Source organism: Macaca mulatta, chromosome 3 (genome assembly GCF_049350105.2).
Source record: "Macaca mulatta isolate MMU2019108-1 chromosome 3, T2T-MMU8v2.0, whole genome shotgun sequence".
Classification (NCBI taxonomy): Eukaryota; Metazoa; Chordata; class Mammalia; order Primates; family Cercopithecidae; genus Macaca; species Macaca mulatta.
In genome coordinates, this window is record NC_133408.1 from 47,965,903 (window position 1) to 47,989,133 (window position 23,231).

Genomic DNA, 23,231 nt, shown 5'->3' on the forward strand with positions numbered 1-23,231 from the left:
CCCAAAGTGCCGGGATTACAGGTGTGAGCCACCGCGCCCAGCCTAAAATTGTTTTATTTTTAAATTTGTTTTGTAGGGATGGGGTCTCACTATGTTGCACAGGCTGGTCTCAAACTCCTGGCCTCAAACAATCCTCCCACCTCAGCCTCCCAAAGTGCTGGGATTATAGGTGTGAGCCACCACACCCAGCCTTCAGGCCTTGTTATGGCTGAATAATACGGTCCTGTTTCCTAGAGAAGAACTTGAGTTTGGGGGTAGAGGAGAGACAGGGAGACTCCCTGAGAAAGCTGTGGAATGAAAGCATGACAGAGGCTGTTTTCTCCTTAGAGCGCTGCCCCCCAAATGCACACTACGAATCCTGTGCTTGTCCTGCTTCGTGCAAGAGTCCCAGGCCTAGCTGTGGGCCACTCTGTCGGGGGGGCTGTGTCTGCAACCTTGGCTTTTTGTTTAGTGACAACCACTGCATCCAGGCCTCTTCCTGCAATTGCTTCTACAACAACAACTACTATGAGGTAAGCCCCTCGGGATGCTCTGGTCCCATGAGGGAGATTGATGGCAGAACACCTGGGTTCCAGCTCCATCTGCTCCCCAGGTGAAGGAACGGGGATCACCGGATAGTCCCAAAGGGTCAGCTCAGAAGCAATGGTTACACGACAGCGAAGTTTTTCATTCATTTCTTTTTTTTTTGAGACAGGGTCTCGCTCTGTCGCTCAGGCTGGAGTACAGTGGCATGATAGTGGCTCACTGCACTTCCTGGGCTCCAGTGATCCTCCCACCTCAGCCTCCCAAGTAGCTGGGACTACAGGCACATGCCACCGTGCCCAGCTAATTTTTGTATTTTTGGTAGAGACAGGGTTTCACTACGTTGCCCAGGCTGGTCTTGAAATCCCGTGTTCAAGCAATCCTCCTGCCTCAGTCTCCCGAAGTGCTGGGATTGTAGGCATAAGCCACTGTGTCTGGCTTGCCACATTTAGTTTTTTCTTTTTTGAGACAAAATCTCGCTCTGTCACCCAGGCTGGAGTGCAGTGGCACGATCTCAGCTCACTACAACCTCCACCTCCTGGGTTCAAGCAATTCTCTGCCTCAGCCTCCCAAGTAGCTGGGATAACAGGCTCACGCCACCATGCCCGGCTAATTTTTGTTATTTTTAGTAGAGATGGGGTTTCACCATACATTCTTTACCTCTTTAAATCTTTTATCCGTATTTATAAAGTGTACACGATAAGATTTTCTACCTCATATAAGATTGTTGCAAAGACGAAATTAAGTCCTAACACATACAATTACTTAATAAGTGTTAATTATTATCGTTAGCAATTTATGATAAATATATGCAACCTATTAATTAAAAGTGCATTAAAGGGCCCGGCAAGGTGACTCACACCTGTAATCCCAATACTTTAGGAGGCCGAAGTGGAGGGATTGCTTGAGCCCAGCAGTTTGAGGCTGCAGTGGGCTATGATTGCACCACTGCACTCCAGCCTGAGTGACAGAGAGACTCTGTCTCTAAAAAAAAAAAAAAAAAAAATGTGCATTAAGTAATTCATTAATGTCCAGAGCCTCTTCTCAGCTCCAGGTGTTCTTCTTCCCATTGACATTACAGCTTCTGCTTGTCCCTTTTGGGACTATTATTTCCTTCCCTTACCCCCTTTAACCAGTCTCCTGGGTCTCTCTGAGTTGCTGCTGAGATTAGCTTCAGCCACAGCCTGGGCAGAAAGATCTGTTACAACCATTGGCACCAAGAGGCTCTTCCCTCTGCCCTAGGAGGCGTGTATTCGCTTCTTTTCTTTTCTTTTCTTTTCTTTTCTTTTCTTTTGGTGGGGGGGGCAAACTATTCACTCACTGTCCTCTATTGATGCAAAAACCATTCTAGCCATTTTTGTTTGTTTGATTGTGAGACAGAGTTTCGCTCTTGTTGCCCAGGCTGGAGTGCAGTGGCGCCATCTCCACTCACCACAACCTCTTCTTCCCGGGTTCAAGCAATTCTCCTGCCTCAGCCTCCCAAGTAGCTGGGATTACAGGCACGAGCCACCACGCCCGGCTAATTTTGTATTTTTGGTAGAGACGGGGTTTCTCCATGTTAGTCAGGCTGGTCTCGAACTCCCGACCTCAGGCGATCCGCCCGCCTTGGCTTCCCAAAGTGCTAGGATTACAGGCGTGAGCCTCCGCACCTGGCTGTATTCACTTCTAATAGGTTCATTTATGCATTCAAGAAATGTTTGTTTAGTACTTTCTTCAAAGATTTTTTTTTTTTTTTTTGAGATGGAGTCTTGCTCTTGTTGCCCAGGCTGGAGTGCAATGGCGCCATCTCCACTCACCACAACCTCCTCTTCCTGGGTTCAAGCAATCCTCCTGCCTCAGCCTCCCAAGTAGCTGGGATTATAGGCATGAGCCACCACGCCCAGCTAATTTTGTATTTTTAGTAGAGACGGGGTTTCTCCATGTTAGTCAGGCTGGTCTTGAACTCCCGACCTCAGGCGATCCACCCGCCTCGGCTTCCCAAAGTGCTGGTATTACAGGCGTAACCCTCTGCACCCGTCTGTATTCACTTCTAATAGGTTCATTTATGCATTCAAGAAATGTTTATTTAGTACTTTCTTCAAAGGTTTTTTTTCTTTTTTTTTTTTAGAGATGGGGTCTGGCTCTGTTGCCCAGGCTGGTCTATGAACTCCTGGGCTCAACCCATCCTCCCATCTCAGCCTCCCGAAGTGCTGGGATTACAGTGGTGAACTGCCACACCCAGCCTATGTAGTACTTTCTACTCTCCTGGCCCTGGGGTTGCTATGGATAGGTCGTGGTCCTTGCCCTCATAATGCTCTCAGATTCAGAGACACACATGGGGTTTTGGTTTACTCCATTCAGCAAGTATTTATTGAAGGAGAGCGTTCATGGGAGGACTAAGATGTTGGGTAAAGACAGACATTGGCAGGGTGCAGTGGCTCATGCCTGTAATCCCAGCACTTTGGGAGGCCAAGGTGGGCGGATCACCTGAGGTCAGGAGTTCGAGACCAGCCTGGCCAACATGGAGAAACCAAGTCTCTACTAAAAATACAAAAATTAGCCAGGCGTGGTGGTGCACACCTTTAATTCCAGCTACTTGGGAGGCTGAGGCATGAGAATCGCTTGAACCCGGGGGCGGAGCTCACAGTGAGCCAAGATCGTGCCACTTCACTCCAGCCTAGGCAACAGAGCGAGACTCCATCTCAAAAAAAAAAAAAAAAAAAAAATGACAGACATAAGGCTGGGTGCGGTGGCTCACACCTATAATCCCAGCACTTTGGGAGGCCAAGGCAGGAGGGTCACTTGAGCTCAAGAGTTCAACACCAGCCTAGGCAACATAGCAAGACTCCATCTCTCCAAAATGTTAAAAAAAAAAAAAAAAAAAGTCGGGCATGGTGGCATGTGCCTGTAGTCCCAGATACTTGGGAGGTTGAGGCAGGAGGATGGTTTGAGCCCAGGGGGTCAAGACTGCAGTGAGCCATGATTGCGCCACTGCACTCCAGTCTGGGCAACAGAGTAAGACCCTGTCTCTTAAAAAACAAAAACAAGTGGGAGGAGAGAAGCGTTCTGGGAGGAGAGAAAAGTGTGTGCAAATGTGCTGTCATGGTGAGAATATCAAGTATCAAGTAGGTGGTGGGGAGAGGAATCACATGAGGAAGGTCAGGTCTGCATGGGAGGGCAGCCTCTCTCCCGGGCACGGTGGAGGGAAAGAAAGAATAGCTGGTCACGGAGGCTCACGCCTGTAATCCCAGCACTTTGGGAGGCTGAGGCAGGTGGATCACCTGAGGTCAGGAGTTCAAGGCCAGCCTGGTCAACATGGTGAAACCCCATCTCCACTAAAAATACAAAAATTAGCTGGACACGGTGGTGGGTGCCTGTATTCCCAGTTACTCAGGAGGCTGAGCCACGAGAATCACTTGAACCTGGAAGGCAGAGATTGCAATGAGCTGAGATCAGACTCCATCCAAAAAAAAAGACAGAAAAAAGGAGGGAAGGAAGGAACGAAGACAAAGAAAGGAAAGAAAAAGGAAAAGAAAGGAAGGAAGGAAGGAAGAAACGAAAGAGGGAAGGAAGGGCCGGGCTCAGTGACTCGTGCCTGTAATCTGAGCACTTTGGGAAGCCGAGGCAGGCAGATCTCCTGAGGTCAGGAGTTCGAGACCAGCCTGGCCAACATGGAGAAATCCCATCTCTACTAAAAATACAAAAAATTTGCTGGGCATGGTAGTGGGCATCTGTAGTCCCAGCTACACAGGAGACTGAAGCAGGAGAATTGCTTGAGCCCGGGAGGTGGAGGTTGCAGTGAGCCGAGATCGCACCACTGCACTCCAGCCTGGGTGACAGAGTGAGATTCCATCTTAAATAAATAAATAAATATAAAAAAGAAAAAGAAAAGAAAAGAAAAGAGAGAAGGACTCTAGGAGCTATATGACCATGTGACCTCACTTCCCTTTCTCCCAGCCTGGGGCAGAGTGGTTCAGCCCCAACTGCACAGAACGTTGCCGCTGTTGGCCAGGGAGTCGGGTCGAGTGCCAAATCTCTCAGTGCGGGACACACACTGTATGCCAGCTTAAGAATGGCCAGTACGGATGCCACCCCTATGGTGAGAGCCCCTCCCCATGCTGTCCCTGCCTGCCAGCCTGTTGGAGTGGACTTGATGCCAGGATCCCAATCCCTCGATTGAGCAGAGGAACGGGGGCCTGCCACCAGGCATCGGGTGGGCCGGCGTGTGGGGTCCAGCCTGGAGGGACCACAGAAGCAGCTTCGCCTGTTCTTTCCCCCTCCCAGCAGGCACTACCACCTGCTTGGTCTACGGAGATCCTCACTATGTCACCTTTGATGGGAGGCACTTTGGCTTCATGGGCAAGTGCTCTTACATCTTGGCCCAACCCTGTGGCAACTCAACAGGTAGGCCCTGGAGATGCCTCCGCGGTCTGGGGGAAGGGTCTGTGGGCAGTACTGCTGGGCATGAGGCATGGTGGGTGGCAGGAAGTGGCAGGGCGCAGATGGGGGAAGAGGCAAAATAGGAGCAAGTTCTTCTGTAAGGTGAGGGTTGAAGGCCGGGCACAGTGGCTCACACTGGTAACCTCAGCACTTTGGGAGGCTGAGGCAGGAGGATCACTTGAATCTAGGAGTTTGAGACCAGCCTGGGCAGCACAGCAGGACTCTCATCTCCATGAAAAAAACAAAAAAATTAAAAATCAGGCTAGGCGCAGTGGTTACGCCTGTAATCCCAACACTTTGGGAGGCCGAGGTGGGTGGTTCACCTGAGGTCAGGAGTTTGAGACCAGCCTGGCCAACATGGTGAAACCCCGCCTCTACTAAAAATATAAAAAATTAGCTGGGCATGGTGGCAGGCACCTGTAATCCCAGCTACTCGGGAGGCTGAGGCAGGAGAATCGCTTGAACCCGGGAGGCAGAGGTTGCAGTGAGCAGAGATTGCGCCACTGCACTCCTGCACTCTAGCCTAAACAGTAAGAGTAAAACTCCATCTCAAAAAAAAAAAAAAAAAAAAAATCAGCTGGGTGTAGTGGGACACACCTATAGTCCCAGCTACTTGGGAGGCTGAGGCAGGAGGATCACTTGAGCCCAAGAGTTGGAGGCTGCAGTGAGCTGTGATCACACCACTGCACTCCAGCCTGGGTAGCACAGTGAGACCCTATCTTGAAAAATAAATAAATACATACATAAATAAAGTTAAAAAAATAAAAAAGAAGAAGAAGGTAGTGGTTGGGGAGCACAGACGCCCTGGAGGATGTTCTAGCCACTGAACGGAGACAGACACGTTGCGGCTGCAGGCTCTCCTGACAGAGGCAGTTGTGGTCTGCTGCTGTGTGGGTCCAGCCTCCCCTGCTGGACTTTGGGGTCAGTGTCTCTGTGGTGTTCATCTCTCAGGGCTTAGGGCACTGCTTATGGCGGATGTTGAGAAATGAGCCACTGGACTCTTTTCATTCTTCTCCCCACCCAGACCCATTCTTCAGGGTGACAGCCAAGAATGAGGAGCAGGGACAGGAAGGTGTGTCCTGCCTAAGCAAAGTCTACGTGACCCTTCCCGAGACCACCGTCACCCTGCTTAAGGGCAGACGTACTCTGGTGAGCCCTGTTCCGCCCCCACCATCCTTGCAGGGTCTCACTGTGTGTCCTGGCTGACTCTTCCAGGCCCTGAACCCTTCCATGGATGGGATTCCACAAGACAGTGGCCTGCAATCCCAGCTCCTTGGGAGGCTAAAGTGGGAGGATTGCTTGAGGCCAGGAGTTTGAAGCCAGCCTGGGCAAGATAGCAAGACCCTGTCTCTTTAAAAATAGAAAAAATTAGCCTGGTGTGGTGGCACTTGCCTATTGTCCCCTCTACTCCAGAGGCTGAGGTGGGAGGATTGCTGGAGCCTGGGAGGTCGAGGCTGCAGTGAGCTGTGATTGCACCATGGCACTCCAGCCTGGGCAACATAGTAAGACACTGTCTCTTAAAAACAAAAACAAAACAATGGTGAGGAAACTCCAGTCCACTCCTGGTGGATGAGATTGTTAGGCTGCTGTGGATGGTGTCCTGCCTTCCAGCCATGGAAATGGAAGTCTGCTGGGGTCGTCCTTGACCCCCAGATCTGTCTCTCTGTCTCTTGCCTCTGCCCTGCCTTTCCAGGTTGAGGGTCAGCGAGTTACTCTCCCAGCCATACCCTCTAAAGGTGTCTTCCTGGGTGCAAGCGGGCGATTTGTGGAGTTGCAGACGGAGTTCGGTTTGCGGGTGAGATGGGATGGTGACCAGCAGCTGTATGTGACTGTGTCCAGGTGAGGCGGTGTCCCGGCCAGGCAACTGCCACTTCTTCTTGCTGCCCACCCTGCCCACTCCCCTTCCATCCCTGGCAGCACTACTTGATCCTTTATGCATCTCCTGATGGGTGGGAAGCACCCGGCTTAAGTGGCAGGGCTCTCTTTGGACCAGGAGACAGGAGAAAATGGTTTCAGGGCATGTGATAGATAGCAGGATGGACGTACATGCTTTGGTAATGTGCTAGAAGAAGCACTAGTGAGTTCTGGAGGCTTTCAGAAGGGCAGACACCTGGTCCCATTCTCAAAGGAAGAGTGGCTCCCCAGATGGACAAAACAAGGGAAAGAAAGATTCTTTTTCTTTTTCTTTTTTTTTTTTTTTTTGAGACAGGATCTCTCGCTCTGTTCCCCAGGCTGGAGTGCAGTGGTGCTATCTCGGCTCCCTGCAATCTCTGCCTTCCAGGTTCAAGCGATTCTCCTGCCTCATCCTCCCAAGTAGCTGGGATTACAGGCATGCACCACCATGCCCAGCTAATTTTTGTATTTTTAGTAGAGACAGGATTTCACCATGTTGGCCATGCTTGTCTCAAACTCCTGACCTCAGGTGATCCTCCTGCCTCAGCCTCCCAAAGTCTTGGGATTACAGGGGTGAGCCACTGTGCCCAGTGAAAGAAAGACTTTAGAAAAATAATTTATAGCGGCCAGGTGCAGGGGTTCCTGCCTGTAGCTCTGCACTTTGGGAGGCTGAGGTGGGAGAATCCCTTGGGGCCAGGAGTTCCAGACCAGCCTGGGCAACATAGTGAGACCCCATCTCCACCAAAAAAATTTAAATATTAGCCAGGCATAGTGGTCTATACCTATAACCTCAGCACGCTGGGAGGCCGAAGCAAGAGGATCACTTGAGTCCAGGAGTTCCAGACCAGCCTGGACAACATAGTGAGATCCTGTCTCTTAAAAAATAAAAAACAAAATTAGCTGGTTGTGGCAGTACTTGCTTGTAGTCTCAGCTACTCAGGAGGCTGAGGTGGAAGGATCGCTTGAGCCTAGGAGTTGGAGGCTGCAATGAGACGAGATTGCACCACTGCGCTCCAGCCTGAGCCACAGAGGGTGACCCTATCTCTAAAATAAATAAATAAATAAATAATTTGGCCAGGCACGGTGGCTGACGCCTGTAATCCCAGCACTTTGGGAGGCCGAGGCAGGCAGATTATCTGAGGTCAGAAGTTCGAGACCAGCCTGGCCAACATGGTGAAACCCCGTCTCTACTAAAAATACAAAAAAATTAGCTGGGCATGGTGGTATGTGCCTATAATCCCAGTTACTTGGAAGGCTGAGGCAGGAGAATCGCTAGAACCTGGGAGGCGGAGGTTGCAGTGAGCCAAGATTGCACCACTGCACTCCAGCCTGGGTGATAGAGGGAGACTCCATCTGAAAAAAAGAAGAATAAAATAAAATAAAAATAAATAAATAAATAAGGCGGGAGTGTTTTAGGGCCAGCAAGGGGTTTGCTGTGGCTGGACAATGAACAGAGGGGAAGGAGGCTTGGGGGAGAGCCATGGGGTCCTCTTGTCCAGTCCGCACCTCTTCATCCTCCTCACGCCCTCTGCTTTGGGACCCCAGCTCCTTGCCTTCTCTGCCACTGCCCCTCAAGGACCGAGGCTCCTCTGCCACTGCCCCTCAAGGACCGAGGCTCCTCCTCTCCATTAACGCCAGCTCCTCTCCTGTTCCCCCAGCACCTACTCTGGCAAACTCTGTGGTTTGTGTGGAAACTATGAAGGCAACAGTGACAATGACCATCTGAAGTCGGACGGCAGTCCAGCAGGAGACAAGGAGGAGCTGGGGAACAGCTGGCAGACGGACCAGGACGAGGACCAGGAGTGAGCAAGGAGCCCTCCCACGGGGGCCCCGGGAGGGTCCTGTCCCCTTCCTGGCACTCTCTTTCTTTCTTTTTTTTTTTGTTTTTGAGATAGAGTCTCCCTCTTTCGCTCAGGCGAAAGTGGTGCGATCTTAGCTCACTGCAACCTCCACCTCCCAGGCTCAAGCAATTCTCCTGCCTCAGAAACCCGAGTAGCTGGGATTACAGGCGCTCACCACCACACCCGGCTAATTTTCTTATTTTTGTAGAGATGGGGTTTCACCATGTTGGCCAGACTGGTCTCAAACTCTTGGCCTCAAGTGATTCACCTGCCTTGGCCTCTCAAAGTGCTGGGATTACAGGTGTGAGCCACCACGCCACCATGCCCAGTCCTCCCCCGCCCCATTTTTTTTTTTCTTGAAATGGGATCCCCCCTCTGTCTCCCAAGCTGGAGTGCAATGGCACGATCATGGCTTACTGTAGCCTCAAACTCCTGGGCTCAAGCAATCCTCCCTTCTTTGCCTCCCAAGTAGCTTGGATTATACCATGCCCAGCTAACTTTAACAAAATGTTTTGGTAGAGATGGGGAGTCTCACTATGTTGACCAGGCTGCTGGCCCTCCCCAACTTTTCTTTTTTTTTTTTGAGATGGAATCTTGCTCTGTCACCCAGGCTGGAGTATAGTGGCACAGTCTCAGCTCACTGAAACCTCTGCCTCCTGGGCTCAAGTGATTCTCGAGCCTCAGTCTCCCTAGTAACTGGGATTATAGGCACACGCCACCACACCTGTCTGATTTTTGTATTTTTAATAGAGACGGGGTCTCATCATGTTGGCCAGGCTGGTTTCGAACTCCTGACCTCAGGTGATTCGCCTGCCCTGGCCTCCCAAAATGCTGGGATTACAGGCATGCACCACCGCATCCAGCCTCTGCCCTCCCTTTAAAAATGACTGGCATTGCCCCCTTCTCCTCTCTACCCTGGAGACTTCAAGTTGTTCTTTCAGTTGTTCAATATTCTTCTTTGTTTGTTTGTTTGTTTTTAGAGACAGGGCCTTGCTCTGTCACCCAGGCTGGACTGCAGTGGTTCAATCACACCTCACTGCAGCCTCCAAGTCCTGGGCTCAACTGATCCTCTCACCTCAGCCTCCTGAGTAGCTGGGGCTATGGATGTGCCCCACCAAACCCAGCTAATTTCATATTTATTTTTGTACAGATGGGATCTCACTGCGTTGCCCAGGCTGGCCTGGAACTCCTGGGCTCAAGCGATTCTCCCTGCCTCGGCCTCCCACAGTGCCTGGCCAGGGCTCAGTGTTCAGACGTCCTCTGGGAGGGGTTTCTCAGCTGACAGGCTGGTTTGCCAACCAGGACCTGGCCTGCCAACCTTGCTGCCTGCTGGGTTAGGGCTCAGCTGGAAGCGAGTCTTTGTCTTTAGGGCATTTGGGGTGGGTCTCTTGCAGGTGTCAGAAGCACCAGGTGGTGAATCCCCCGTCTTGTGATTCATCTCTGCAGAGCAACATGTCGGGGCCAGGATTCTGTGGACGGCTGGTCGACACCCGTGGCCCGTTTGAGTATGAAGGAGGGCAGGCAGGGTCACGCAGGGGTGGTGCTTGGCACCTGGGCTCCTCCAAGGGTCTGGCCCCATCCACCCCATTCCCCCTGACTTGGTCTCTCCCTGCAGGACATGCCTGCTGCATGTGAAGGCCACTTCCTTCTTCGACAGCTGCATGCTTGATATGTGCAGATTCCAGGGACTGCAGCACCTGCTGTGCACACACATGTCCACCATGACCACCACCTGCCAGGACGCAGGCCATGCTGTGAAGCCCTGGAGGGAACCCCAGTTCTGCCGTGAGTTGTGCCAAATGCAGGGGAGAGGCCAGGCGCAGTGGCTCACACCTGGATCCCAGCACTTTGGGAGTCCGAGGCGGTGGATCACGAGGTCAGGAGTTCGAGACCAGCCCGGCCAGCACGCTGAAACCCCGTCTTTACTGAACATACCAAAATTAGCCAGGCATGGTGGCATATACCTGTAGTCCCAGCAACTCTGGAGGCTGAGGCAGGAGAATCGCTTGAACTTGGGAGGTGGAGGTTGCAGTGACCCAAGATTGCACCACTGCACTCCAGCCTGGTGACAGAGTGAGACTCCATCTCAAAAAACAATAAAAATAGGCTGAGCACGGTGGCTCACGCCTGTAATCCCAGCACTTTGGGAGGCCGAGGCGGGTGGATCATGAGGTCAAGAGTTCAACACCAGCCTGGCCAAGATGGTGAAACCCTGTCTCTACTGAAAATACAAAAATTAGCCGGGTGTGGTGGCACATGCCTGTAATCCCTGCTCCTCAGGAGGCTGAGGCAGAGAATTGCTTGACCCCGGGAAGCAGAGGTTGCAGTGAACCGAGATCGTGCCATTGCACTCCAGCCTGGGTGACAGAGCGAGACTCCGTCTCAAAAATAAATAAATAATAAATAAATAAATAAAATAAAAATACAAAAATTAGCTGGACGTGGGAGTGGGCGCCTGTAATCCCAGCTACTTGGGAGGCTGAGGCAGGAGAATCGCTTGAACTCAGGAGGTGGAGGTTGCAGTAAGCAGATATTGCATCACTGCACTCCAGCCTGGGCAACGAGAGTGAAACTCTGTCTTTAAAAAAAAAAAAAAAGTGTTTTTGTGCAGCCAAGTCATCACATGCAGGCACACGGTACAGGCCCTAGGCAGGGGAGGCAACGAGGCTGCCTCCCAGCTCCTGGTGTGGCCCAGCTCTTTGGGGAAGCTGCTTCAGGGCAGGTCTATCCCCTGACTCAGACCTCACAGGTGGCCCCATTCCCCTGCAGGCCAACAGCTCACCTGGGGCATGTTTTTACAGCAGCGTGACCAGTGGTGGGTCGGTCAGTTCCCACCATAGGTCTATCTAAGGCTCTCAGGGCAGGCGCCTTAGTGCTGGCCCTGCAGCCCCAGGGAGCCAGCCAGGCTTCTTGGGGAAGCTTCTCACAGTCACTCTCTCTTCTCGAGAAGCCTGGAGCTGGGACCCTCCCGAACGTGTCTTTCCTGTTTCCCACCTGGCCTCGTGGCTTGTTCATCTCCTTCTCACCCAAGCTTTTCCCTCCACCAGCAATGGCTTGCCCGCCCAATAGCAAGTACTCCCTGTGTGCCAAGCCATGCCCTGACACCTGCCATTCAGGATTCACCGGCATGTTCTGCTCAGACCGGTGCGTGGAGGCCTGTGAATGCAATCCAGGCTTCGTCCTCAGTGGCCTCGAGTGCGTACCTCGCTCCCAATGTGGGTGCCTCCACCCTGCAGGCAGCTACTTCAAGGTGAGCGGCTTCGTGGACCTCTCAGCCCTGCAGCCAGAAAGGGCCTGCTCCCTGCTCTCACACCCCCTGCAAGCTCTTTCTTTTCTTTTTGTTTCTTGTTTTGTTTTGTTTTTGAGACAGAGTTTCTCTGTCCCCAGGCTGGAGTGCAGTGACGCGATCTTGGCTCGCTGCAACCTCCGCCTCCTGGGTTCAAGCAATTACCCTGCCTCAGCCTCCCGAGTAGCTGGGACTACAAGCGTGTGCCACCATGCCCAGCTAATTTTTGGATTTTTAGTAGAGACAGGGTAGGGGGCGGTTTCACCATGTTGGCCAGGATGGTCTTGACCTCTTGACCTCGTGATCTGCCCACCTGGGCCTCCCAAAGTGCTGGGATTATAGGCATGAGCCACCACACCTGGACCTTGGTTTTTTTTTGTTTTTTGTTTTCTGTTTTTGAGACAGAGTCTCACTCTGTTGCCCAGACTGGAGTTCAGTGACACGGTCTCAGCTCACTGCAACCTCTGCCTACTGGGTTCGAGTGATTCTCCTGCCTCAGCCTCCCGAGTAGCTGGGATTAAGGCACGCACTACCACGCCAGGCTGATTTTTGTGTTTTTAGTAGAGATGGGATTTCGCCATGTTGGCCAGGCTGGTCTCAGACTCCTGACCTTAAGTGATCCGCCCACCTTGGCCTCCGAAAGTGCTGGGATTACAGGCGTGAGCCGCCACACCTGGCCTCGGATAGATCAGTTTTGGTTGAAATGATGAACAGACCCAGAAATGATGAAGTGACTGAAGCAGTGAATGGATGCCGAGCTTTTGCAGCGAATCTCGGAGCTTCAGGAAGAGAGGATGTCTCCCCACGATTAAGCCAGTGATCTGGACAGCTGTGGTGGGCTCTGGTGTCAGATCTGGGAACAAACAAAACAAAACAAACCACTTTCTCTTCCTTTCCTGCTGTCTTCCCCCAGGTAGGGGAGCGGTGGTACAAGCCGGGCTGCAAAGAGCTGTGCGTCTGTGAAAGCAACAACAGAATTCGCTGCCAGCCCTGGAGGTGTAGGGCCCAGGAGTTCTGTGGCCTGCAGGATGGTATCTATGGCTGCCATGCCCAAGGTGAGCCATCAGGGTGGAAGGTGAGCCAGGGGCTGCCCAGGCAACACCAGGCAAGGTGATGGGTCCTGCCCAAAGCAGCTTCCCCAGACAGCTGAGTCTCCACCAAGGCCTAGGAGGGGCAGCATTGTCAAGGACCCAGAGGGTGAGGTTGGGGATGTCAGTGTTTCTCTTCGGCAGCTCCAAACCAAGCCAACCACACTTCCTAGGGAAACACCGCATCTGTGGGTGGGCAGTGGGGACCATGCTGGTGTGGACACGCCAGTGTGGCAGCTCTGGGTCAGAGCTTCCGGGGAGTGGAGCAGTGAGACCGTGAACTCCATCTTCTCCTCCGCAGGTGCCGCCACCTGCACGGCCTCGGGCGATCCCCACTACCTGACCTTCGATGGCGCCTTGCACCACTTCATGGGCACCTGCACCTATGTCCTGACCCGGCCTTGCTGGTCCAGGTCCCAAGACAGCTATTTTGTTGTGAGCGCCACCAATGAGAACCGCGGGGGGAGCCTGGAGGTCTCCTACATCAAAGCTGTCCACGTGACGGTCTTTGACCTCAGCATCTCACTGCTCAGAGGCTGTAAGGTCATGGTGGGTGTCTTTCTCCTGCCTCCTGAACCCTGAACACCCAGCCTGCTTGCTTCTCTCCTCTGACCCTCCTTGCCCACATGCCCACCTCTCTGGCTCCTTAGAGCACCTGGGAGGCACCTGCAGCTGACCCAGACCCTCCTCCTTGGACTCCCTCCTCCCTCTGTGAAATGCCCACCGGCACCAGCCCCTCCTGCTCCCAGTTTTTTGCTCCCCACCAACCGCTTTTTTTTTTTTTTTTTTTTCTGAGACAAGGTCTTGCTCTATCACCTAGGCTGGAGTGCAGTCGTGAAATCATAGCTCATTGTAGCCTTGACCCCCTGGGCTCAAGTGATCCTCCCGCCTCAGCCTCCCAAGTAGCTGGAACTATAGGCACGCACCACCTGCATGGCTATTTTTTTTTTTTTTTTTTTTTACTTTTTGTAGAGATGGGGTTTCTCCATGTTGCCCAGGCTGATCTTGAGATCCTGGGCTCAAGTAATCCTCCTGCCTTGGCCTCCCAAAGTGCTGGGTTTGCAGGCATGAGCCCCCGTCCTTGACTTTAACCCAAGTTCCTTCCTGACTCTCCTTTCTACGCCCTCCCTGCCTCTGAAGCTGAATGGCCATCGGGTGGCCCTACCTGTGTGGCCTGCACAAGGCCGGGTGACCATAAGGCTCAGCAGCAACTTTGTCCTCCTCTACACGAACTTTGGGCTCCAAGTTCGCTACGACGGGAGCCACTTGGTGGAAGTGACAGTCCCCTCCTCCTATGGCGGCCAGCTCTGCGGGCTGTGCGGTGAGTTTCCTGGGCACCTGCAGGGAAAGCTGGGGCAATGAGGAGGCATGTGACCTGGTCCCCCCACATCTCTGTGAGGTGTTCTAAGTACTTGTCAACTGACTAATTGGTTGAGGACATTAGGCATGAAGGTAGGAGTTAAGGGAAGACAGAGATGAAGAGACAGAAAGGGGCCACGTGCAGTGGTTCATGCCTGTAAATGCAGCACTTTGAGAGCCCGAGGAGGGCAGATCACTTGAGGTCAAGAGTTCGAGACCAGCCTGGCCAACATGGTGAAACCCTGTCTCTACTAAAAATACAAAAATTAGCTGGGCATGGTGGTGCACGCCTGTAATCCCAGCTACTCGGGAGGCTGACGCAGGAGAATCGCTTGAACCTGGGAGGCAGAGGTTCCAATGAGCCGAGATCACGCCTATACTTCAGCCTGGGCGATAGAACAAGACTGCATCTCAAAAAAGAAGAAAAAGCAAAAGAGACAGAAAGGGTTAACTTTGCTATGTAGAGTGAAGAGTGAGGGTGCCTCTTCTGGCCAGGAGGTTGGTGGCCCTGGGGCCTGGCCTGCTGGGGGGCCCTTTGTTGCCTGTTTTAACGACTCCCTCCTCCAGGGAACTACAACAACAACAGCTTGGACGACAACCAGCGCCCCGACAGAAAGCCTGCGGGCGATTCCGTGCAGCTGGGGGCAGCCTGGAAGTTACCTGAATCCTCTGAACCTGGGTGAGCTGGGGGCCGGGGGAGCCAGGCAGGAGGGGCTGGGCCAGGGAAAGGCCTCGGGGGGCAGCTTGGAAGTGTCCTCTGTGTGTCCCCACTCCCTCTGTGCTGTACTTCCCTACTGGCCAGAAACTGGCAATCTTGCCGGTTTAGACTCTCCAAGATTGGAGTTGGTAAGAAGTTATTCTGACCTCCCACGCCCCCACGCCCACGCCTACTGACTTCTATGTTTAGTGATCTCTTTGGAGGGTCCACTTGCGTTCACCCTGAGGTCTAACCTTTTTCCTTCCTGCTGCATCTCCTGGCCTTCCCACTTGAGGGCACCGTTTTGTCCTCTTCTCCTGTATCCCTCTCTCTTTCCCTGCCCACTTTTTGTTTTGTTTTGTTTTTGAGACAGAGTCATGCTCTGTCACCCAGGCTAGAGTGCAGTGGCACAATCTTGGCTCAATGCAACCTCCGCCTCCCAGGTTCAAGTGATTATCCTGCCTCAGCCTCCCAAGTAGCTGGGATTACAGGTGCTCTCCACCACGCCCAGTTAATTTTTGTATTTTTGTTTGAGACAGGGGTTCTCCATGTTGGCCAGGCTAGTCTCAAACTCCTGACCTCAGGTGATCTGCCTGCCTTGGCCTCCCAAAGTGCTGGGATTGCAGGTGTGAGGCACTACGCCCAGACCCTTGTCCACTTTTGCTTCGGTTTGGGAGATGGTTCCTCAGGCCCTCAGGTCTTCCCTTCCCTTTTTCCTTTCCTTTTTTTCTTTTCTTCTCTTGAGATAGGGTCTTGGTCTATTGCCCAGGCTGGAGTGCAGTGGTGCAATCATAGCGCACTGAGGCCTCCAACTGCTGGGCTCAAGCCATCCTCCCACCACAGCCTCCTGAGTAGCTGGGACTATAGGCACATGCCGCCACACCCGGCTAATTTTTTAAAGTTTTGTGTAGAGATGGGATCTCACTATGTTGCCCAGCCTGGTCCTGAACTTCTAGTCTCAAACAGTCCTCCTACCTTGGCCTCCCAAAGTGCTGGGATTATAGGCATGAGCCACTGTGCCCAGCCTGTAGGCCTCAGTTTCGATTCTCTCCTCATTCAGCTGTTTCCTTGTGGGTGGCAAGCCCTCCAGCTGCCAGGAGAACAGCATGGCAGACGCCTGGAACAAGAACTGTGCGATCTTAATAAACCCTCAGGGTAAGACATGTCCCTGCTGGCCCTTTTTCCTCCCTGAAGGACAGGAGGCTGGAGAGGGAGTCTAGTCAGGGAGGGAGAAACAAAACCAGAAACAGATGGAAAGGCACGAGGAAGGCAAATGGGACCACAGGACCAACCAGCGGTCACCTTCTTGGGACCTATGACTGATGGGTCTGTATTTGTGTCTCAGGCAGTAAATAAATCCGGGATTTCTTTTCTTTCTTTTCTTTTCTTTTCTTTTCTTTTCTTTCTTTTTCTATTAGAAATGTTTTAATAGGCCGGGCGCAGTGGCTCATGCCTGTATCCCAGTACTTTGGGAAGTTGAGGAGGGCAGATCATGAGGTCAGGAGTTCGAGACCAGCCTGGCTAGCACGGTGAAACTGTCTCTACTAAAAATACAAAAAATTAGCTGGGCCTGGTGGTGGGCACCTGTAGTCCCAGCTACTCGGGAGGCTGAGGCAGGAGAATCACTTTAACCTGGGAGGCAGAGGTTGCAGTGAGCTAAGATTGCGCCACTGCACTCCAGCCTGGGCCACAGAGTGAGACTCTGTCTCAAAAAAAAAAAAAAAAAGAAAGTTTTAATAGAGATGGGGGACTCTCACTGTGTAGCCCAGGCTGTTCTCGAACTATGGACCTCAAGGGATCCTCCCCTTGGCCTCCCAAGTAGTTGGGGTGACAGGCATGAGCCATGACGCCTGGCCCTTTTTTCTTTTTTCTTATTTTTTAAAGATAAGGTCTAACTCTGTTGCCCAGGCTGGAGTGCAGTAGCACGATCACAGCTCACTGCAGGCTTGAACTCCTGGGCTCAAGTAATCCTCCCGCTTCAGCCTACAGAGTAGCTGGGACCACAGGCATGCACCACCATGCCCAACTAATTTTTTTTTTTTTTTTTTTTGAGTTGGAATCTCGCTCTGTCACCCAGGCTGGAGTACAATGGTGTGATCTCGGCTCACTGCAACCTCCGCCTCCCAGGTTCAAGTTATTTTCCCACCTCAGCTTCCCAAGTAGCTGGGATTACAGGCCTGTGCCACCAAACCCAGCTCGTTTTTGTATTTTTAGTATTTCACCATGTTGGCCAGACTGGTCTTGAACTCCTGACCTCAAATGATCCGCCTACCTCAGACTCCCAAAGCGCTGGGATTACAGGCGTGAGCCACCGTGCCCGGTCTAATTTTTTAATATTTTGGAGATGAGGCCTTGCTATGCAGCTCAGGCTGGTCTTGAACTCCTGGGCTCAAGTGATTCTCCTGCTTTGCTCTCCTAAAGTGCTGAGATTACAGGCGGGAGCCACCACACAAATCTGGGTTTTGTTTGTTTGTTTGTTTTGTTTTTATTCTCTGTTGCCCAGGTTGGAGTGCAATGGCACAATCATAGCTCATCCTGCCTCAGCCTCCCGAGTAGCTGGGACTACAGGTGTGCACCACCATGCCCAGCTAATTTTTGTAGAGACACAGTTTCACCATATTGCTCAGGCTGGAAAATCCAGGGGTTTTTTTGTTTGTTTTGTTTCATTTTGTTTTGTTTTTGAGACAGAGTCTCGATTTGTTGCCCAGGCTGGAGTGCAATGGCGCTATCTCAGCTCACTGCCACATTTGCCTCCTGGGTTCAAGAGATTCTCCTGCCTCAACCTCCCGAGTTGCCTAGACTACAGGCGCTCTCTACAATGCCCTGCTAATTTTTGTATTTTTACTAGAGATTGGGTTTCACCATGTTGGTCAGGTGAGTCTCGAACTCCTGACCTCAAGTAATCTGCCCGCCTCGGCCTCCCAAAGTGCTGGAATTGCAGGTGTGAGCCACTGTGCCTGGTGGGAAAATCCAGGTTTTGATTGAAGTGGATGTCAAATCAGACCCCAGGGAAGCCACATGGCCCTGCTCCTTCCCAGCCCCTCCCCTGGCTCACCTGCCTTCTTTCTTCCTGCAGGACCCTTCTCTCAATGTCACCAGGTGGTGCCTCCCCAGTCCAGCTTTGCCAGTTGCGTGCATGGCCAGTGTGGGACCAAGGGCGACACCACGGCCCTGTGCCGCTCCCTGCAGGCTTACGCGTCCCTGTGTGCCAGAGCTGGCCAGGCTCCTGCCTGGCGGAACAGAACTTTCTGCCGTGAGTGACTGGCCACCTGTTCCCACAGCCTGTAGGAACCCTCCAGAATTCTGCCCTCCCTTTCTTCCTCTAAATTCTATATATATATATTTTTTCTTTGAGATGGTGTCTCGCTCTGTTGCCCAGGCTGGAGTGCAGTGGCGCAATCTCGGCTCACTGCAACCTCCACCTCCTGTGTTCAAGACAAAGTGGGCGGATCGCCTGAGGTCAGGAGTTGGAGACCAGCCTGGTCAACATGGCAAAACCCTGTCTCTATTAAAAATACAAAAATTGGCCAGGTGTGGTGGTGAGCACCTGTAATCCCAGCTACTTGAGAGGCTGAGGTGGGAGAATCGCTTGAACCTGGGACGCAGAGGTTGCAGTGCACCGAGATTGCACCACTGCAGTCCAGCCTGGGCGACAAGAGTGAAACAAAAAACAAGAGTGTAAAACAAAACAAAACAAAACAAAAAGTTCTGGCGATGGATGGTGGTAATGGCAGCACAACAATGTGAATGTACTTAGTGCTGTTGAAGTGTACATTTAAAAATTGTTGCCGGGCGCGGTGGCTTATGCCTGTAATCCCAGTACTTTGGGAGGTCGAGGCAGGTGGATCACGAGGTCAGGAGATTGAGACCATCCTGGCTAACACGGTGAAACCCTGTCTCTACTAAAAACACAACATATTAGCCAGGCGTGGTGGCGGGCACCTGTAGTCCCAGCTACTTGGGAGGCTGAGGCATGAGAATGGCATGAATCCGGGAGGCGGAGCTTGCAGTGAGCCAAGATCACACCACTGCTCTCCAGCCTGGGTGACAGAGTGAGACTCTGTCTCAAAGAAAAAAAAAACTGTTAAATGGTAGATTTTATGTCTGGTTTTTTTTTGTTGTTTTGCTTTTGAGAGTCTCGCTGTCGCCCAGGCTGGAGTGTGGTGGTCTGACCTTGCCTCATTGCAACCTCTGCCTCTCAGGTTCAAGAGATTCTCGTGCCTCAGCCACCTAAGTAGCTGGGACGACAGGCGTGCACCACCATGCCCAGCTGATTTTTGCATTTTTAGTAGAGATGAGTTTCACCATGTTGGCCAGCCTGATCTCGAACTCCTGACCTCAGGTGATCCACCTGCCTCAGCCTCCCAAAGTGCTGGGATTACAGGTGTGAGCCACCATGCCCAGCCACTACTAGGAGCTTTTGACGCCCCAAGGTTTGGGGGCTGGAAATGCCACCCCGCTCTTCCTAATGCTCTCATTTTCCTTAGCTATGAGGTGCCCACCTGGCAGCAGCTATAGCCCCTGTGGCAGCCCCTGCCCAGCCACCTGCAGCAGCCTAAACGACCCGAGGGACTGCCCCAAAGCACTGCCCTGTGCTGAGAGCTGCGAATGTCAGAAAGGCTACATCTTGAGTGGAACCTCCTGCGTGCCCCTTGGCCAGTGTGGCTGCACCGAGCCAGCGGGCTCCTACCATCCGGTGAGAGGCCAGCTAGCAGGGGCCCTGCCCTTTCCAGGCCCACATGTTTGGGGTCAGGGCAAGCTCAGGAGAGGCAGGAGGAAGGCTCAGAACTTGGAAGGGGCAGGGCTGGCCAAGGCTGGGGGACGAGGAGGAAGGCCAGATGCTGCAGCCAGCTTCAACCGGGACATCAGCCCATCTCCTGATTCCAACTTTCTGTTGGCTCTGCTGATCCCTGTGGCCCACAGGTCGGGGAGCGCTGGTACACAGAGGACACCTGCACCAGGCTCTGCACCTGCTCCATCCACAACAACATCACCTGCTTCCAAAGCACCTGTAAACCCAACCAGATGTGCTGGGCCCTGGATGGGCTACTCCGTTGTCGGGCCTCAGGTAGGAGGACCATGGTGATAGGGGGACTCCACAGCCCTGAGGCCAGCTCTCCCAACTCCCCAACAGACTCCCTGCTGCCTGTAGCACTGGGGTTCAGGTTTCGGCTCATAACTCTGCTGCAACAAAGAGCTTCCTGTGGGAAAGATGGCCTCCAACTGCTGAGAAGGGAGACTCACCCATCCTTCTCCTGCAGCGGCCACCAACTTAGATGGAATATTATAAATCCTTTCCTGGGGCCGGACACCGTGGCTCACACTTGTAATCTCAGCACTTTGGAAGGCCAAGGCAGGCAGATCACTTGAGACTAGGGTTCAAGACCAGCCTGACCAACATGGCTACACCCCGTCTGTACTAAAAATACAAAAATTAGCCTGTAATCCCAGCTACTCGAGAGGCTGAGGCAGGAGAATTGCTTGAACCCAGGAGGCAGAGGTCACAGTGAGCAGATATCATGTCATTGCACTCCAGCCTGGGTGACAAGAGCAAAACTCCGTCTCTAAATAAATCTTTCCCTGGAGGCCAGGCATGGTGGCTCATGCCTGTAATCCCCGTGCTTTGGGAAGCTGAAGTCAGAGGATCACTTGAGGCCAGTAGTTCAAGACCAGCCTGAGCAACATAGTGAGACGCCCATCTCTACAAAAAACAAAAACTAAAAAATTAAAAATTAAAATTAAAGACATTGCACCTGTAGCTCCTGCTACCTGGGAGGCTGAGGTAGGAGGATCTCTTGAGCCCAGGAATTAGAGTCTGCAGTGAACTATGATCTTGCCACTGCACACCAGTCTGGGTAACAGAACAAGACCCTGTCTCTAAAAGAAATTTTTTTAAATTAGTTGAATAGGGTACTTCATGCCTGTAGTCCCAGATACTCTGGAGGCTGAGGTAGGAGGACGGCTTGAGCCCAGGAGTTTGAGGCTGCAGTGAGCTATGATCATGCCACTGCATTCCAGCCTGAGTGACAGAGAGAGACCATGTCTCAAAAAAGAAAAAAAAATCCTTCCTCCAAAGAATCATGCCCCCCTCGGCCTATAAACTTCACGCCTCCTAACCCTGGCCCCAGGTGTTTTTTCTTTTTTTCTTTTCTTTTTTTTTTTGTTGAGAAGGAGTCTCACTCAGTCGCCTAGGCTGCAGTGCAGTGGCGTGATCTCGGGCTCACTACAAGCTCCGCCTCCCGGATTCACGCCATTCTCCTGCTTCATCCTCCCAAGTAGCTGGGACTACAGGCACCCGCTGCCACGCCCAGCTAATTTTTTGCATTTTTAGTAGAGACGGGGTTTCACCATGTTAGCCAGGATGGTCTCGATCTCCTGACCTCGTGATCCACTCGCCTTGGCCTCCGAAAGTGTTGGGATTACAGGCGTGAGCCATCGCGCCCGGCCTTTTTTTTCTTTTTTTGAGGTAGTGTCTTTGTCGCCCAGGCTGGAGTGCAGTGGCGCAATCTCAGCTCACTGCAACCTCCGCCTCCCTGGTTCAAGCGATTCTCCTGCCTCAGCCTTCCAAGTAGCTGAGATTACAGGCACATGTCACCACACCCTATTTTTTTTTTTTTTTTTTTGTATTTTTTTAGTAGAGACGGGGTTTTGCCATGTTGGTCAGGCTGGTCTCAAACCAGCCCGCCTCGGCCTCCCAAAGTGCTGGGATTAGAGGCATGAGCCACTGCGCACAGCTGGACCTAGAGTCTTGACTCTTTTCTGGAAGGCAGGGAGAACCCAGGACTAGTTTCCCAGGGACCCTGTACCTGCCAGAGGAACATCATAGCCCAGCTGTCTCTCTGTCCTCCCAGGTATGGGAGTGTGTCAGCTCCCAGGGGAGTCCCACTACGTGAGCTTTGATGGTAGCAACCATTCCATCCGGGACACCTGCACTCACGTCCTGGTGAAAGTATGCCACCCCGCCATGGCCTTGCCGTTCTTCAAGATCAGTGCCAAGCATGAGAAGGAGGAAGGTGGAACTAAGGCTTTCCGCCTTCACGAGGTCTACATTAACATCTACGACGCCCAGGTCACCCTGCAGAAGGGCCACCGTGTGCTGGTGAGCTGGGTGTGGTGACCGGGCCTGGGAGGGAGTATTGGGGAGGGGACTCCGGTCCCTGCTCCTACTTACCATCACTGTCCTCCTGTTTAGATCAACAGCAAAAAGGTCACCCTCCCCGCAATCTCCCAGATCCCCGGGGTCAGCGTCAAGTCCAGCAGCATCTACACCATTGTTAACATCAAGATCGGGGTGCAAGTCAAGTTTGACGGGAATCATCTCTTAGAGATTGAACTCCCCACAACCTACTATGGAAAGGTGAGGAAAACATCTGGCTCTGCTAGCTGGGGAGGCAGCCCCAGGGAGATTGGTGGCTGGCAGGGATTGGGGGCAGTGTTCACATCGTGCCTGCCCAAAGAGGCCACTCCTCAGGATGGAGCAGGGCAGTGGTGGTGCGCGCCTTTCTGTGTAGGATGGACAAGAGTGTTTCCAGGAAAAAACAGGAAAAACCGTTCTGGCTGGGCGTGGTGGTTCACGCCTGTAATCTCAGCATTTTGGGAGGCCGAGGCAGGTGGATCACCTGAGGTCAGGAGGTCGGGATCAGGCTGGCCAACATGGTGAAACCCTGTCTCTATTAAAAATAAAGATTTAAAAAATTAGCTAGGGGTGGTGGTGCGCACTTGTAATCCTAGCTACTTGGGAGGTTGAGGCAAGAGAGTCACTTGAATCCGGGAGGCGAATAGTGAAGTGAGCCGAGATCATGCCACTGCACTCCAGGCTGGGTGACAAGACCCGAAACTCAAAAAGAAGGGAGGGAGGGAAGGAAGGAAGGAAGGAAGGAGGGAGGGAGGGAAGGAAGGAAGGAAGGAAGGAAGGAAGGAAGGAAGGAAGGAAGGAAGGAAGGAAGGAAGGAAGGAAGAAAAACTGCTCTCGTGGAAGGAAGGAAGGAAGGAAGGGAGAAAAGCCACTCTTGTGGAAGGAAGGAAGGAAGGAAGGAAGGTAGGAAGGGAGGAAGGAAGGAAGGAAGGAAGGAAGGAAGGAAGGAAGGAAGGAAGGAAGGGAGAAAAGCTGCTCTCGTGGAAGGAAG

The 23,231-nt window shown here is 52.5% G+C and overlaps 1 protein-coding gene across 1 annotated transcript in view; it reads left to right on the forward strand.

The window, feature by feature from the left end:
* ZAN (zonadhesin) overlaps positions 1 to 23,231 on the forward strand; it is a 61,027-nt gene that overhangs the window by 16,732 nt on the left and 21,064 nt on the right. Inside the window, 19 exon segments of the mRNA XM_077996429.1 lie at positions 328 to 512; positions 4,459 to 4,600; positions 4,786 to 4,905; positions 5,966 to 6,090; positions 6,635 to 6,780; positions 8,493 to 8,636; positions 10,070 to 10,180; positions 10,291 to 10,460; positions 11,723 to 11,925; positions 12,875 to 13,016; positions 13,351 to 13,598; positions 14,190 to 14,370; positions 14,976 to 15,087; positions 16,166 to 16,260; positions 18,182 to 18,358; positions 19,593 to 19,801; positions 20,029 to 20,173; positions 21,957 to 22,204; positions 22,298 to 22,462. Of these exon segments, the coding sequence (XP_077852555.1) occupies positions 328 to 512; positions 4,459 to 4,600; positions 4,786 to 4,905; positions 5,966 to 6,090; positions 6,635 to 6,780; positions 8,493 to 8,636; positions 10,070 to 10,180; positions 10,291 to 10,460; positions 11,723 to 11,925; positions 12,875 to 13,016; positions 13,351 to 13,598; positions 14,190 to 14,370; positions 14,976 to 15,087; positions 16,166 to 16,260; positions 18,182 to 18,358; positions 19,593 to 19,801; positions 20,029 to 20,173; positions 21,957 to 22,204; positions 22,298 to 22,462 (3,068 nt within the window).